Source organism: Penaeus monodon, chromosome 16 (genome assembly GCF_015228065.2).
Source record: "Penaeus monodon isolate SGIC_2016 chromosome 16, NSTDA_Pmon_1, whole genome shotgun sequence".
Lineage (NCBI taxonomy): Eukaryota > Metazoa > Arthropoda > Malacostraca > Decapoda > Penaeidae > Penaeus > Penaeus monodon.
The window spans coordinates 46,549,662-46,568,243 of record NC_051401.1 but is presented as its reverse complement, the minus strand read 5'-3'; the positions used below and the strand labels follow the sequence as shown (position 1 = coordinate 46,568,243).

Genomic DNA, 18,582 nt, shown 5'->3' with positions numbered 1-18,582 from the left:
AATTTTTTTTTTTTTTTTTTGCTGACAAGTGATTTCCCAATAGAAAGCCCTCTCTCCGGGTTGTTTAATGGGGCCCTGGGCCCCACGGGGGGGGTTCTTTCGACCCTAGTGTGTGTGGCAGCCCAAACATGCCCCGGGAAAAAAGGTTTTACGCTCATGGCAGTATGTACATGCCCCCCGGGAAATTTTAGCCCAGGCATCCCCTTTACCTTTAAAGACTCAAAAAATGTCCCATACACCTTCCAAAATGAATCCCCATCGTATCCTAAAAAATACATGGATGATGAAGTTCAACTATTTTCTTTGAAAAACATGTTTGGGGGGCAAACTTATAAAACAGTTCTCTGGAACTTCCTATGATGCAAACCTGATTTTGAGGACAATAAAAAATTTCTCAAAGTAATTTTTTTTTTAAACATCATATACTTGTAATCCCCACTAAAAAAAACATTAATAACGAAACCAGTTTAAAATGACATTCAAAAATTTTTTTTTTGAGCAAATCATATATTTTTTCCTAACATTTATAGGAAATACTCAGCTACAGAGTTGTTTTAGGCCTCTAGGCCTTTATCCAAAAAAAAAAAGTAAAATTTTGATAAAGAAAGAATCTGGGATAACCTTAATGGGAACCAGTACTTGGCACCCAGACTCGCCTATTGTCATTTTGCTTGACTGAATAATTTGAGGTTTTTTATCCTTGCAAACCTTTTGGGAGATTATTTCACAAGCCTTCCCTATTCCCTACCCCAAAGTGCTAAATCAAAAAAAAACCCTTTTTAACCAAAATTGAAAAAGTTATCCCTTCCAACTAAGCAGGAAGGCAAAAACCTTTTGCCCCCCCTAAAACATCATCATCTTTTTAGTCACTGAACCTGATCTTCACGTAACACCATTAAAAAAATGTTTTTTTTCTATACTGGTCTAGATCATTTTTTGTAACTGGTTCAAATGGTTAATGGTTTTAAAAAACAAGAGAAATGTGTGACATCTAAACTGGTATCAAAACAAAGCAAGCCAGGAAATAGTAAATTCTAAAATCAGCAAAATGGAGTGGTAAAAAAACGATTTTCTGGTTGCTCTCCCCCATCTCCAATTCCCCAAATGGACTTTTAGTCAACAATAATTGGAAAGTTCTTGAAGCTAGGGCTGAATCACCCCCCAATGATAAATATGGCCCTCAAGTTTCAGCAGGTTTTTGTATATATTCAAAACCAAAAGTCATTAAGGTTTAAAAACCCCTTTTTGTTTGATATAATGGGGGCTTTTTGGCCTTTGACAGGGGTTCCCAAGGATGTTTGAGGCTGTATGTTTGCTTCATTTACTGAAAATTTCTCTTAACTTATACTTTTAAAAAACTTTTTTAAAAATATTACAGGAATTAAAAAATTTGGGGAAGTTTAAACCCAAACTTACTTTTTTGTCAGCAATTTTGGGGGAAAATTGCCCCAGATCCTAATACATTCAAAAAAGAAAAATCACTCGCTTCCGAGTAGGTTGCCCTATACTACATTTGGGCCCTTCCTTTATTTCTCTGCTTATCCCCCTTTCCAATGAATTTTATTTCACTTAGGTTTATGGCCACCCCAGTGATATGAAGGTATATCAGAAAGGGAGGTAAGATCAATCTGAAGGAAGCTTCAAAGTGGGTAAAAAAGCATTTCACACAATACCCCCTCGAAACTCACTATGATCTGAAAAGAGATCCTCAACCCAAGGGGGGTGTAGTCTAGCTAGGGCCCCCAGCTTTTTGAGTTTCAGCAAAGGGACAAAAAACTTCCACATGGTTCGGGAAGACTAAATGGTTTCTTTTTTTGTAATAAACTTTAGGAAGGTTTAAGCATCAATATACATGTCCATAGTGAAGTTTGTTAGCCTAACGGGTGTAGTGCACTACAAGTAAAAAAGCATTTGGCAGAAGATACAAGCTTACCCAGAAAAAATCCAATCATGAGCCTAAAACCTTTTTTTGTTGCTAAATGGTATGGCCCCCCCCCCCCCCCCCCCCCCAAATCCATGTCACAAATATTATTAAGAATCCAAATTTCCATGAAAGGTATGTCGACTGCCCGGGGAGGGTTGTGGGGAGCCCAACACACACCCAGCAAAGTGTATCAATTCAGTATTAGAGGATAATAGAGCTGAAACTCAGGAGGACGAGTGGATTTAGGGGATCAGTGGCTTAAATATTAAAGTTGTGGTACACCGTTTTATTTTTACAGTTATTTTTTGTAAAGCCTTATTAACCCCAAAAAGCTGAAAAAATCTATTGCATATTACGTCACATAGCTGGAGTTCTTAATGTCGCTGTAAGTTTGCACCAAGTGTCACTAAAGGGGGGACGGGGAAAAAAATAGAAGGTCGGTAAAGTTACCAAAAAGTTACAGAGATAGGGGGAAATGGACACTGCCCTCTTTAGAGCAATAGAAATGTGGTTAAAATTACCAAGAGTGATGCACGAGATAGAGAAAAAAAGGGGCATTGCCACCTGTAGAGCATAAAAAAAAGAGTAGGAAGAAAATATTTAAAATCTGCGGGGCCTTATTTTAAACCCGGGAAAATTCCCAAAATAGGCCTGTAGAACACCGTCTGAGCAAGCCCCCATCCTGTTTACCTTGCGGGACCAAACAAATGTGACGGAAAAACTCTTTAAAGCAATAGGCAATACCCTTTGTTTTGCTCCGTGTTGTAAAAAGAAAAAAAAAAAAAAAAAAAAAAAAAAAAAAAAAAAAAAAAAAAAAAAAAAAAAAAAAAAAAAAAAAAAACATTTTTAGGGGTTTTTGGTAATTAATACACTATTTATACTATCATTGGGCCTGGCGTTTGCCAAGGGGAGTTTTTGACAGGCCGGCACCGTTTTACGTCGAGAAGATAATGTTTTTTCGAGTGCTGCATCGATTTAGGGAATTTTAAAACCCTGCTGTGGATTTTGGACAAATAGATATTTGCCCATCACAGCCTGATATTAGAACCCATCAAGTACCCCAAATGGCAAAAAAAAATTTTATAAACCAAACAATTTTGACCACAGACGGAACGGTGTATCGCGATATAAAGGTATGTGGGTTTTTCAACGGGGGTCCCGGGGGGGAGTCCCTGGGTAGGCATATAATTACCCAGGGGTCCCAAGGGCGTAGCCCCTGGCTAGGGGAAAATATTACAACGGAATATATAGACGTGTGTATAAACCACAGGGTTTAAGGTTGGCGGTTTTTTGGTTAGGACGATTGTAGTTCCCACAGGGGAGTGGATTATGTAAAAACCCGAGTTTTTTACGGCGATGGGTTTTATCCCGTGATTTTTTTAAAATTGGCGCGTCTTTTTCCGTAGAGTTTCAAAATGGGAGGGGCGCCGTATTTTCAATTGCCGTTTTTTACGCTTTTTGTTTTGTTTACATCGTTCGCGGACAATGTTTGGTCGGGTTTCAAAAAATCGATTTTTTAATTTTTCATAAATCCTTTCTTTATTTCGCAGCTTCCTTGCCCCATGCTATCTATTACCCCCCCCCCCCCTTAACCCCCCGGTTTCCCCACGCATCCCCACTTTGGGGTGGAGGAAAGATATAAAAAAACCCGAATTGGAACAGTCTCTAAAGGGGGGGTGCATTGCTCTCGGAAACTTTTCCGAAATGTTAAAAAAACGCGGGTAAAACGCTCCAGCCTCACATTTACCGCAAAAGCAAAAATTTCTTCTGCATACACCCCCACAGAAGGCCAAAACCAACAGCTCCAAAAACCCAGAGTTCTTAATGTTGTACTTTCGTAAATTGGTACAAATTGCTAATAAAGGGGGAGGATACGGGGTTTTATGTCCGGGTAAGACAATAAACTGCCCCCTGGGGTTTTCCCTTGAAAAAAGGATAGCCCCTATTAGCTCCCTATACCAGGGTTGCGGTGAAAAATGGGGCAGCGGGCGTGGATATCTGGTAAAAAACACCTTCAGTTCTACTATTACTGGTTTCACCAAATAATATGTTGGCGTATTACAGTGAACGTTTTAAAAGCGGCAGAATAGTTCCTCCAATAGTTGGAGCTGCGTTTTGAGAAGGAGCCTGGGGGATTCCACTCAATTTTATTTTCTCCTGACAAACCTCTACACCAATGATTAAATACAGAAACGATAATTCATACCACACGCCCTGCGTGGGTTACCCAAGGGGGGTAGTTAGGGGGAACCACTGACAATGTTAAATATGCATTGGAAGAAAAAGAAGAAAAGAAAAAGGCCAATTAAGAAACACTTAAAATCGGAACGGGAAGTAAGGAAAATAAAAAGAGAGGGTAAATTACTACTGTCGTAACGAAATGGATAAAAAAACTTCAAAATAGGAATCAGTGAGCCCAATTGGAAAAGTAATGGAATTTCAAAACTAAAGAAACAAGACATTTTTTTTTTTTTCTAAAAGAAAAAGGGAAAATTATAGCCCGGGATTTGCTAGATTCCACAAAAAAATGCAATACAAATTTGGTACAGCCAATAAATGATCGCATTTTAAAAAGTCAGAATACAAGAAAAACCCTCATAATATTAGATCTAAAATTTCTACGCCCCAACCAATTTTGCAAGTGAGAAAAAAGGGAATTTTTTTATAACTCTCCCCAAGATATTTTAGAACAACCCCAACAGAATGAAAAAATAATCATGGAGCCCTCAACGCCAAAGTGGAAAAAAAAATCTAAAAAATGACCCTGTAAAAAATTGGGCCCCTTGGAGATAAAAAGAAAGAGGTAAAGTTTTTTATTGAATTCTGTAGTACAAAAAATTAGTTATAGCCAATACTTTGTTCCAACACCACCCAAGACACTTGTACACGTGGTTTTCACCAGACAAAAAACACGAAACCAAAAATTTGATACATTGTGCTAAACCCAAAAATGGAAGAGTTGCAAAAAAAATTCGAAACAAGACCTGGTCGATGCAACAGTGACCCCAATACTAACTATCGACTTTAAAATAAGACTCAAAAAGATGGGCGTCCAACACCCCCTCAAAAGCTCGCTACAAAACTCTTGATAACAATTCAAAAATTTCAGTGTCAAACAAATTTGAAATACTAAAATCAATGTGAAGATGATAAAAACCCCAAAATGAGTTGGGGGAAGAAGGAAAAGAACTCTTGCTGACACTGTTTAAGAAACTATCGCCAAAAAGAAAAAGAAAAATTCCCCCGGGATATCTGAAAAAACACTGGGGGGAAATTAAACAAAAGATGCCTAAAATAAAAAGGTATCAAAATCCCCTTTTAAAAAGTAAATTTACAAAAACAAAAAAAAAAAATTCAAAGAATAATTCGGACAAGATAAGGAAAAATAATTAAAAGAAAAATGCCCGAAATGAAAACTGTTCTTCAATAAAAAATAAAGAACTCTACCCAAGGGGTACGAAAAATCACACAAAATTTAAACCTACAATGGACACTATCAAAACTGAAGATGGGCTTTTTTTATGTATGGAAAAGAAATCAAAAATGAGGAATCCCAAAATTTTTCCAACTTATACAAAAAGAATAAAAATCAACAACAACATTAAATTTAATCAATGACAGCGAGGATGAACCACCGCCATGCTGGACGAAAATTATAAAAGCCATAAAAGAAGTAAAGAATAAAAAGAGCCCCGGAATAGATGAAAAACAGGACTAATTTAAAAATGCTGGCGAAAAATGTTTAATATTCTTTACAAACTCGTACAAAAAAATGGGGTGAAAAAAAAGGCCAGAAGACTGGTAAAATCAGTCTTTACCCCATACCCAAAAAGGGAGCACTCAAGCAAAAAAATAATTGACAATTGCCTTAATAAATACAGCAGCAAAATTTGTTGAAAAATTTTGCGAAAGAATGAAATTTAAGTTAAAAGGAAATTGCAGCGAAACCCAAACGGTTTTGCCCTGAAAAAAGGACCAAAATAGATTCTAAATTTAAAATGATCATAGAGAAAAAAGAGAACATCAAAAAACCTATACCTGTGTTTTTATCATTTGTGAAAGCTTTTGATACTGTTATCCCGATATCCCCCTTGGAATAACTGTACGATATGAATTTCCAAACACATCACCAATTTAAAAAAAGCCTTGTAGACCAACAACAAGCAGTGTAAGAACCATTATGGGTAAAAGAAGGTTCGAAGTCAAAAAAGGAGTACGACAGGGTTTTCATTCTGTCTCCGACCCCTTTAATATAATTCTGAAACAATTATAGAGGTGCCTAAGAATTTTGAAGGAACTGTGGTGTTGGAGGATACAAAAAATCAAATCTGAGGGACGCCCATGATATAGTTTTGATTGCCAGCTACACGAACTACAACAACATAGATAAAGTTAGGAAGCAAAGGAAAAGGGTGGTTTTTTCTTAATGCCAAAAAAAATAAAATCATAAGTTTAAAAATAAGGCAAAGAAAAAATGATGAAAAGTTTCAATCAAGGAATGATTTTGGAAAAAGGAAAGAGTTCACTTATCTTGGAGCTGTTTAATAATAATATGAGATTCACCCGGGGATAAAAAAAAGAAAACCCTTGCCAAAGCGCCCCCAGTTTCTCTCAATAACATTGGAAAAACCGAACATTACCTTACGGACAAAGTGAGGTTTTTGAACCCTTTGTTTTCCCAATTTATCATTGGTTCAGTGTTTGGGGGTTAAGTAGTAGACAAGAAAAAGTCAATGTTTTTAAATTGGGGTTTTCAGACGGTAATGCGTATAGCTGGACAGAGAAAAGACGAATGATGAAGTGCTGAGAAAAATAAATTGTAAAGACCGATTTTGGACATTTTGAAAAAGAGGAAATTAAAGTTTATTGGTCATGTAAGAAAAAAAATTTTGAGAAAAACTTGCGACGGGGATGGTGTAGGAAACAGGGGAAAAGAGGCAAACAAAGAAAAGACTGAGCGACAATACAAAGATATTGCGGGCTGTCGAGGGTATAAGTGGAAAAAAAGCGAAATGGTTTAGTGGGAAGGAGGGTGGGGGGCCCCGGGTGCTAAAAGCATGAGCATACCGTTATTGTTTGACGGGGGTGTTTGGTTCCCTTTTGGGGAAAAAAAAAAGGTAGAAAAATTTTTTTTTGGTATGAAGCCCCAGGGTTTTTGGACTGTTGCTCTCCCAAACATATACATACAAAAAAACTTTCAGGGGAAAGAATAAAAAAACAAATAAAACCAAAAGTCTGAAATTTTTCAGAAAATTGAGACCGCTGTGGTGGTCTGTGTGATGGGGGGTGGCGGTTTTATAAAAAAAAACAAAAACCTGGCTATACGATGCTATTAGGGACTTCTCGGGCATGACATGCACAGTATTTTTGTCATTTCACTGTCTGAGGCTAGAACACTTATTTGTTGGTTACACAATTTTTCTTATGCCTACGAGAAAAAGTGCCATTTTCCCTCTCTGGCTTTGCTCTCGGTAAAACTAAATACGATTTTGAACCTGTGCTCAACCACTCTCCCAAAAACCTTAAGGTACTCGTAAATCCACAATCCCCCCATAAACAAACTCTTCCCCTAAACCACCAGAGGGTTCCTTTTTTTCCTAGCTTTGGCGCTAACCTTGGACCCCCACCCGTATTCATTAAGTAACCGTCAAAAATAAATAAACATAAAAAAATACTTTAAAGGGAAATGTTTTTCACAAAACACAGGAACAGCAAAACAGGCAACTCTATTGCTATGCATATGGGAAAGATTAAATTTGCAGGACTTTATCTGCAGGAATGTGTTTGTTTTACAAATAACACTGCAGTAGATGAACAAAAATCATTTTTTTGATTTCTTTCCCTAAAGAAAATGATTTTTTAGGAATTTTTCATTTATGGTTATTTTAAAAACCCCCCAAGCATTATGACAACAAAAAATGCAATTTCCCTGAGAATGGGCCCCAAATTGTAAACACAAAACAGTATAAAAAAAAACAATTTCTTAAAACAACAAAAGGCTTCACAAAAAATAAAGAAAATCAAAAAAACGGCCCAAAATTTCTGAAAAAAAACGTTTACAGAAAGCTGGGCCCAACCCAGCCCGGATGAAAACACCGTCGTTTTTACGCCTTTTTTCAGCCCATTCCCCCCTTATCTCACATTTCTCTCGCCTTTCCCTTAATCACCCTCTCGTCTACGTTTTCTCCCTCCCCCAAAAAACACCAGGGCGTCTCAAAAGGCAAAATAACCACAAAAAAAACCCGAAAAAACACGTGAATCACCCACCGCTTAAGCAAGGTAAAATGGGGAAAAGACAAGTGACGTGAGATGGAAATCGTCCTTCCCCTTTGCTCTGTTTTTTCACTTTTTTTCCTTATTTCTCTTGAAATATTCTTTTTTGGGATATACTGTGATTTGGTTTTAATTGTATTTTTTTCTGTAGAGGGTTGGAGATCATTAAGGGTGACGGAAAAGGGGAAAAGTTCTTGAAAAAGGATTAATAAAGAGTTTTTGAAAATTGGCTTTATTATGTAGTTGGTGGGAGCCCACCCTTTTTAATATGATCTATCAAAAATGTATGTTAACACACATGATTACACACACACACACACACGCACGCACGCACACACCACACATATAATAAAGATATATATATATTATATATAATAATATTTAATATTTTATATATATAAAAATATATAAATTTATATATATATATATATATATATATATATATATTTGTGTGTGGGGTGTGAAATGAATAATCAACATTGTGTTATACACAACATTATATATATTATATATATATTAATATAATATTTTATATATAAATATAATATATATATATTATATATATATATATATTATATATGTGTTGTGTGTGTGTGGTGGTGTGTTGTTTATGTGTATACGCTACTTGAAATGTCCAGTAAGAAGCAATGTTTAATTATCTCACCTCATTATGATTATGTTTTTCTCTCCATGTTGTCGTCTGGTTTTTGGGTTTCCCTTTGTTTTGCCTTTCTCTTTTGTTGCTGATTTTTGAACTTGAGTTTGCAATTGCATCCCCCTTTTCTTATTGCTATTTTCCTTCCCCCTTTTCCGTTTTTCTTCCTTAATCTTGTTTATTAAATTTTACACAAAAATCCACAATAATGAGAATGCCTCCTAACAACTTTTCAAAAATAAACTCTAAAACCCCTAAATCCAAAAAGGAGTCTAATGCAAATAACCACAACACAAAAAAGTGTACTTTTACATAAATAATCTTTTTCATTTAGTTTTTTTAAATTAACAAGTGAAGCCCTTGAACACCCTTTTTTAATATAAAAAATTTAAAAAATTCAAATAATTTTTTCATATAGTGGGTTGTAAAAAATGTTCTCAATCCTGCATCTATACTTTACTTGGGGGCATTTCAATGAGGTATATTCTAGCCCTTCATTCAAATCCTTAATTTTTTGAAAATTTGTAAAGAAAATCTTAAACTGAACATCTTTCTGAAACTTCAATTATTTTTCATATATTTTTTTTGTTATTCTAACAGCGATTTTTTATTAATATTGAAATTACTGTTTCCTTAAAATCAGTTTTCTTAAAAACTCTTTTAATGTTTTACCAATTCAATTTAAGATTTTTTAAAGTTTCTGTTTTTTCCAAATTTTGCTTTTTTTTTGTTTTTGTAAAAAACTGTAAAGGAATTCAATCAAACCATTTTTTATCTCTTCCAAATTATAAATTTTTACAGCTTTAAATATTTTTTTACATTGCACAACCAACGAACAAACCAAAAAACGTTTTTTCTCCTCTTTTTAACCCGTCTTCCCAAACGAAACTACAGTTGGGGATAAATATTTAAGATGAGATCAATTTGAGAAATGTTTGTTTTTTTTAAAAGGGAAATAAAAATTATCTGACAACAAACCTAATATAAAAAAAAATTATTACATATGAGCAAGTAACAGTAAACCTAGTCAATGTAAAGTTTAAAAACTTCTTTTGCTATTTGCTTTTTCCCCTTTAAATCCCATCCAAAAAAAAAATTTTTTTTTTTTTTTGATAGACAACACATACACTTCCTTCTCATTTCATAATTTGTTTTCCATCTTTTAAAATTTTCTTCCTTTTTTTTTTTTAAAATTTTTGGGGGGGGGTAAAATTTAAAAAAAAAATGAAAATTTTGGGGTAGGTGCTTTTAGAATATTTTTAATTAATAAAATTAACCAAAAAAGGATTCAATTTTAATTTTTTAAAAAATTTTTTTTTTTAAAAATAAAAAAAAAAAATTTAAAAAAATAACGCAAGATTTTAATTAGTAAAAAAAATTAAAAAAAAATTTATTTTAATAAAAAAATTATTTATATATATAAAAAAAAAAATTTAAATTTTAAAAATTTATAAATTCCTTTAAAGTCCCCCAAACCAAATTTTATATTAATAAACCCTTTGGGGAAAAAAATATTAAAAAGCCGGGAAACAAATTTTTTTCCCAAAAGTTCCAAAAATTTGAAAATAAAAATTAAATAAAAATGTAGGGTACTAAAAATTTCTTTATTTCAAAAAAAGAGGTTTTAACAAAATTTTTTTTATTTCAGGGGGAAAAAGAAATACAAGGTTATTCTCAAAAAACAAAACCACTTAAAAAATTTTTGCCTTTGAACAAAAATACAATAAAAAAAATTTTCCAAAAATTTAAAAACCGGGAAAACACCCAAACAAAAAAAAAATTTGGAAAAAAAAAACCCCTAAAAGCAAAAATTTTTAAAAATATTCTTTTAATTTCAAAATTTTTTTTTTAAAGAGAATTTTCCGGTCTTAATAAAAAAAAAATTTTTTTTTTCTTTTAATAAGATTTTTTAGAAAAAACCTTTTCTATAAATTTCTTTTAAAATTTGGGGGGGGGGGGGTTTTTGGAATTTTTTCCCCGGGGAAATGCACTTGAATCAACCCAAACCAAAAAGGGACAGCACACCAAAAAAAATTTTTTTTATTCCTCATCTGATTTGCACATTAAATAATTATCAAATTTTTCGAGGTAAGGTTGAGAGGCTGAACGGTTTCCCCTTGCCCGATTTCGTGGGACTTGGGGTTAGCCAGGAAAAGTTGAAGTTTTGCTCTCATTCAATGCTGGTTGAAAGGTCTTCCTGCCCGGGCAGGGGGACGCGGGGGGCGGAGAAGGTTGGACTATGTTTTCTTGGGCTCGCATTCAGTAGAGGGAGGGAGAAAACCCAAATTTTAAACAAATCTAGTACTGCCCTTTCAGCTGAAAAAAAAAAAAAAAAAAAAAAAAAGATGATGTGCATTACTGAAAACCTGAGAAATACTCTTCACATTGCACTGTTCATGCTAAGCAGAATATATAAGACTGAAAACTGTGCAAAATAAACAATTTACATTTTTCAAGGGAATAGAACAAGAGTGACTGCCCTTAAAACCTGTCTGTAATGATGGATTTAAAAAAAGTAAAACAGAAAGATCTAAAAAAAAAGGGACAAATTTTTTTGCAAGCAATTGCTCAAACCCTAACGAAATGCGGATGTGCAATCAAACTTCTACAAAAAGCCTTTCATGATATTCCCCTTTCAAACACGACTCACCTGTTTTCCTTATACTGGGGTGAACCCCAAAAAAGTCAGGTGTTCTTTTAAGAGTGAGGATATAGGTGTGGAATTGCCGAAACCCTTTTTGGAGGAAAAGGTTTGGCTCACGCTTGATGTGGAAATATCACTCAGGGGCTGAGCTAGGCTGGGTATCCAAACCTTCCTTGCAGGTTTGGTAAAACTTTATATCTAATTCAGGGGAGTAAAGAAACCCAAAAAAAGAAAAAGGAAAAAGGGAATTACTGATATTCACTGGAAGAAGAAGGGGAGGAGGAGGAGGAGAGGAGGAGGAGGAGGAGGGGGAGGAGAAGAAAAAAGCAAAAAACTTTAGTATTTATGCCAAAATACCTAAAAACAAGACAGCCCCAGAGTAAAACATCTGCACGTAAAACACGTAAAATATCCATACCTCGAAAATCCCATGGTTTGAAGTGGGAGCAAAATTATTCATTCGGACTTTTTTGGGTGGTTCCCAAGACCTCCCTCTTGCGCAGTTGTTTGGGAGCGCAACAAAGGCAAAGAATGACCCCGTAAAAAACATTCGCAACGGGAAACCCCTTTTGGCCTTATGAGCTGGGAAATGAAGTTTACATAAAATTTTTGGAACTGAATACATCTTTATGGGGTTTTATGAGAAAGTTTTTCCTTTGACAAAAAATCAAAGAAGAAGATAAAAATTAAAAATTTTCTCACAGTAAACCCAGATTTGCATGTTTTTAATTAAACTTATCAATTATTTCTGAAAAAATGCTGCCCATGTTGAAGTGTCACAAAAAGGGGGGAAAAAGGTAAAAAAGAAAAAAAAAGAAAAAAAAAAAAAAGAAAAAAAAAAAGAGGAAAAAAAAAAGGAGGAGAGAGAGAAGAGAAGAGAGAGAGAGAGAGAGAAGAGAGAGAGAGAGAGAGAGAAGAGAGAGAAAAGGGGAGGAGAGAGAAAAAAAATAAACAAAAAATCAACTAAAACACCACAGATATCCTGAAGAAATCTTTCACTCTCTTGCGAAATAGGACGCGTTTATGATGGGAAACTAAGGTTTGATCGCTGTGGTCTCTCGGATGGATTGGGTTCAGAAGCTCTTTTAATACCACCTGCAATTCCCCGAAAAGCGTTGGAAAAAAAATTTACTTTAGTGGGGGAAAGGAAACACACAAAAAAAAAAAGAAAAAAAATTACATTTACAAGTAAAACAAAAAAGAAAATAAGGAAAAAATCAAAATGGGGATACATTTACAGGAAAAGAAAAGATAGAAAAAAAAAAGAAAAAAAAGAAGAAAAAAAAAAAGCACTCTTTTATATAGTTACCAAAAAACAAAATAAAAGCAGGGAAAAAGGAAAAAAATGAAAAAAATTATAAAGGTATAAAATAAAAGTAATGCAACTACCCGGAAAAAGAGAGAGAGAGAGGAGAGGAGAGAAGAGAGGGGGAGGGGGAGAGAGAGAGGGAGGAGAAAGAGGGGAGAGGAGAGAGAGGAGGAGAAAAGGAGGGGAAGAGAGGAGAGAGAAGAAGGGGAAAAGAAAAAGAAAGGGGGAGAGAAGAGAAAGAAAGAAAAGAAAGAGAAGAGAAGAGAAGAGAAAAAAGAGAAGGAGAGAGAGAGAGAGAGAGGAGAGAGGGGAGAAGGAGAGAGAGAAGAGAAGGGAGAAGAGAGAGCGAGAGAGAGAGAGGGAAAGAGAAAGAGGAAAGAAAAAGAGGGAAAAAAGAAAAGAAAGAGAAAGAGAGAGGAGAAAAGAAAGAGAGAGAAAGAAAGAAAAAGAGAAAAGAGAAAGAAAAAGGAAAAGAAAAAGAGAAAGAAAGAGAGAGAAAAAAGAAAGAGAGAGAAGAAAAGAAAGAGAGAGAAGAGAAAGAGGAGAGAGAAGGGGGGAAAAAGAGAGAGAGAAGGAAAAAAAGAGAAAGAAAAGAGAGAAAGACAACAGTAAAACCCTCAAGTATAGAAAAAGGAATAAGAAAAAAGAAGAGCAAAAAAAAAACTCCCAAACCTACAAAACACAATTCCCACTAAACCCCAAATTTGGGCCCACAGGGGGGGTTTAAACTTGCCCTGCCTGAGGGGACTCCCACATATCCCCCGTTTGGGGGGGTCAGGTCAGGGCCAATTAAACACGGTCACCCCAGGCTGAAAAGTAGCTGACGCCCCAAACTGGAGATTCATGCCCTCGGGGGCCAGGTATTTGGGATCACCTTACGCTTCCTTCAAGGCCCCTGTTGAAGTAGAGCATTTGCGGTTTTTGTTAAATAAGGGACCCCTGGAAAAAGGGGTAGATTTTTTTGTCTGTTCCCCTTTTTGCATGTTCGTCTTTTACCCACTTTTCTTTTTTGAAAATTTTTTGCACAGAGTTTGCTCCCAAGTGTGTCAATTAGGGTAAATTTAGTAGGCCAGTTTTATCTCCCCATTTCTCTATCATCAAATTTTTTGGAAAAAAAAACCTTAATTTTAATCTATTATCAATTTATGTTATTTTATCGTAAAGTTATGAAAATGCTGATAGTCATAAATAAATCTCCCCAAAAAATCGGGAAAAAGGGGAAAAATTGGATAAAAGGGGGCCCAGTACCGACTCCTGGGATAAAATACTTTTTGGGGTATCTATGTGTAAATAAAAATAAAACAAATCACAGGGAATGGCATTTTTTCATTCTCCTTGCACAAAGGATTTTAAAAATTTTTTTTATTATAAATGGATTTTGGGAAAAAAAACTTTTTTTAAAATTTTTTTGAAAAATGAAAAAAAAAAGGAAAAGCAAGTCAAAGAATGCCCTTTTAATAAATCAAAGTTGCTCGGAAAAAGGAAAAAAGTTTTTTCTAAACTAAAATTATGGTTTCTGCTAACTTTTCCCAAAAATTTCCCGAAGGCATGATGGCAAAGATAAAAATGAACTTATAAAAAAGATGAAAAAGACAACTTTCAATGTCGGGAGAAAGGAATAAAATAATAATAAATCAGATGAGAAATCTCACATTAATTTAAAGGGAACTGTTTAAAAAAAATACAGTCATATAACCTGAGACGTTTCAAGACAGACCAAAAATCCCAGCTTGCATAACCCTCGTAGCCAATAAAATGTTTTCTGGTTTTTATGTCCATATGCACCAAATGATGTTTGTGTAAGTGGCTTACACCCTAGAAAATTTAAAAATAGATTAAAATCAGTAAAACATTGGGTATACTTTCTTAAAAGAAAATTATGAAGGGAATGTAACCCCCAACCCAATGACTTGGAGTTTGTATCTAAAACATTTTAGGAATTTTTGATGTGAAGAACCCTCCCCTGAGCACTTGGATCAGATTTTGCTAGTATAAATGGTAAGGCATGTTTAAACTGCAGAAGTTTTGTTACAACTTACAGAAAAAGGGGGGAAAAAATTTTTGGGTCCATAACAGTTAACAAAATACTCCAAAAGTTAAATATAAGTGTTCTTTTCCGAACTATTACTACAGAAAGTCTGTTTATATGATTCCCCTATACCTGTAACAAATCGACTAGATAATCCCAAACAACACTCTCTGGAAGATCATGTCTGTCTTCAGCCATGTCTGCTAGTGATGTGCGGCAAACTTCTGTCAAAAGGTACAGGTGTTGCCGTTCTTCCCAAGCCCGATAGAACTCGACGCAGTTTTTGTGCTTTGGGAGTTTCTCGTGTTTCTGGACTTCCTCCATTCTCCTCCGCCTGTAGATATAGAAAGGCATGTTTAGCTGATGGCTTTACGAAGAAGAAGAATAAGAAGAATAAGAAGAATAAGAAGAAAAGGAAAAAAACAAAAAAACAGAGTGATATATGCAAATATACCATCAAAACCCCCGAATGTTCGGGGACCCTTTTTAGGTGGGGTCGCCCCCCAAATAAAACAGGCGTCCCCTTATTTCCATACTGTGAAATATTGAATTTCTTTCCATTCTGTGGGTACAAAATAATTAAAACTATTATACTGAGATGCACATGATTCATATATCAAAAGTGGCTAAAGCCATTTTATCTCCTCCTTTTTTCATCTGCATATTACGAAATTTTGAGTCTTGCTTTTTTTCCTGTCATGTGCACACACAAATACAAACACAAAGACACACACACACACACAATGCTTTACATTCTCTATCCTTTTTCGGGTTAATACCCACTGCAGTAGGAAAGACATAATAGATAACTCGTGACAGAAAAAAAATTTTATCATGCACACGGCCAAAAACATGCTTTTGTACGAATCAAAAGTCAGATAAATATATTTACCTGTCACCTTCCCCTCGAAATCTTAACAGGGTGCGTTTGCAGGCATACTGTCTCCCATCTTCTTTACTTCGGACTCGGTACACTCCCCGAAGGAACCAACGCCAAGTTTCTCCTCAATGGCATAACACTGTTCAAAGTAAAGTGCTGTTTTTTCTGCACTGTACAGTGGACTCTGTACTATAAAAGCTGTCAGGTGAAACAGAGGATTCGTTACTATTATTGTTAATGGCTTGCAATCTAATAAAAGATAAATTATTAGTACTATAACAATCGTTCCATCAAAATATCAACCTTATCAAATGTTCTTATTCACAACATAAAATCTACTTCTCTGTATTATGGTCAGCTTACATGTGTCGGAATCATCCCTGAAAGACACTGGCTGGGGTCGGTCGTAGTCGCTGATGCGCGGAAATATTCTTGTGACTGGACAACTCTTCACTGGGGCTTTTGGGGGCGGTGCAAATTTTTGGTGTACCTCTAGACTGGAATGTAAAAATACCACCGTCATTCATAAAAAACCCCAAAACCTGTATACTTTTTCAAAACCATAATTATTTCAGTATATAACTCTATATTCACTTGCTAAACAAAAAGTAAGAAGTTTGAATTGGTTTCTTTACACATTTTATAGTAGTGATTAACCTACTAAATAAACAATTTTTTACAAATTACCACACAACTCTGAAAATGGCATTGTACTTTTTATAGTTCTGGAGTAGTACAACAAACAATATATTACCTGGCAAAGTAGTATTAATAAACCAAGACTATTGGAATGGGCTAAGGATTGTAAGATATCAAGGATAGAGTGAATCTACAGAAAACACAGACTTAATAAGAACAAATCTCTTCTGAAATCCACTGCAGCTGTGTTAACATTTACCATTTTTTCATATTAACATATCCAATAACAGATTGGTAATTAACCAGGAATAAGAAAACACTTTTTAGAAATACAACCATAAAACTGAGGAAAAAAAACCTTCAAACTATAAGCATTTTTTATTATAATGATCTTCATCTGTAAAATATTTTCAAATTCACCTTCATTGACGCCTCCATTAATCTTAAAAATCTCACACTTAAGACATTTTACACTCGACTTTCATAACATACCAACAACAAAAACACACACAAAAAACATGACCGCAAAGGAAAAATCACAATTCAGGGCCACGAAATGGGAAAAAAACCCCGAAAACAAAAACAGAATTTCAAGGTCAAGACCCACAACGGGGGAGAATACCGGGCGCCGAAATCAAAACCTTTATTTTCTCTCTTATTTCTCATCTAATTCCACCATTCTCTCTTTCTCGCACTTCCTTACCTTCTTAGTGGATAGAGTTCTGTGTTCTGGAACAAATACTGGCGCGGGACGTTGAAATGAGGTGTCATTTCCACCTACCAAGATCATTTTCGCGGCAAAACAAAAATCAAAATAAACATTGGAGGCTCAAGGCGCATGCGCGAATTTAGGGGATACGAACGCTAAAAATTTTTTTCTTTCACGTGCCTAAAGACTTTTATTTTTTATTTATTTATTTATCTATTTATCTATTTATTTATCTATTATTATTATTGTTATTATTATTATTATTATTATTATTATTATTATTTTTATTATTATTTTATTTTAATTTTTTTGTTGTTGTTGTTGTTTTTTGTTGTTGTTGTGTTGTATTTTTATTTTTTTTAAATTTCATTATTACTAGGCTGATTATTTTTTATGTATCCTTGGAGAAGATTTTTAATCATAAAATTCTGCATATAAATGGCACACTTGTTTCTATATTTCTTCATTTTGGGAAAATAATAATAATAATATATAGTATTGCGCAATGATTTTTTCCGGTTGGAAAATCGTTCTTGAGGGCAATAGCAACAATAACAAAAATGAAAACGATGAACAATATATGATATTAACCAAAATTATCTGCTTTTACTGTGCAGAAGTGATATGCTAATGATAATAACGAAATAATAAGGTATATTATACTTCAGATGCAATCATTATAACAAAAGCAACAACAACAATGATGATTATAATAATATCACTAATAATCATTAAATAATAATGAAATTAGCTTCCGACACTGAGAGTAATCATAGCATTGATAATAAAGATTATGAAATCATTAGCCATAATGTTGACAAAAACAATAAAAATGATAGACATAATGATGATAGCAATAGTGATAATAATGGTAACAATGATAATAATAGTAATAATAGTAATAATAATAGGAATAATAATAAGAGTTATGATAGTATTAATAATATTATTAATAACAATAACAATAATGATAATAATAATAATAATAATAATAATAAGATAATAATAATAATAATGATAACAATAATAATAAAAAAAATAATAAAAAATAATAATGATAATAATAATGAATAGCAATGATATTAATAATGACAATGATGATGATAGTAATAATAATAATAATAATAATAATAATAACAATAATAATGAAAATATTAATAGTAAAATAATAACAATGATAATAATAACAACAACAACAACAAGAGCAATAATAATAATGACGATGATAATAATAATGGTAATAATAGTAATAATAATAATAATAATAATTAAAAAAATAAAAAAAAAAAAATAAAATTTAAAAATAATAAAAAAATTTAAAAAAATAATATAAAAAAATAATAATAAAAAAAAGAAAATAAAAAATAATAATAAAAAATAATAAATTAATAATAATAATAAAAATAAAAATATTAAAAAAATAAAAATTTAAAAAAATTAAAATAAAATAATTTAAAAAAAAACTTTAAAAAAAATAAAATAAAAAAAAAATAATTTTTTTTAAAAAAAAAAAAAAAAAA

General features: G+C 33.5%; 1 protein-coding gene across 1 annotated transcript; it reads right to left on the bottom strand.

The window, feature by feature from the left end:
• Positions 1-2,276: 2,276 nt before the first annotated feature.
• On the bottom strand, positions 2,277-17,200 carry LOC119583072 (membrane-associated tyrosine- and threonine-specific cdc2-inhibitory kinase-like). Its single transcript, XM_037931581.1, is given in 12 exon segments — positions 2,277-2,307; positions 3,117-3,144; positions 3,672-3,779; positions 11,503-11,614; positions 11,915-12,078; positions 14,491-14,620; positions 14,967-15,168; positions 15,727-15,808; positions 15,811-15,912; positions 16,078-16,195; positions 16,197-16,211; positions 17,057-17,200. Coding segments are annotated over 12 exon segments (1,179 nt in total). The 5' UTR covers positions 17,144-17,200.
• Between the last annotated feature and the right edge of the window lie 1,382 nt (positions 17,201-18,582).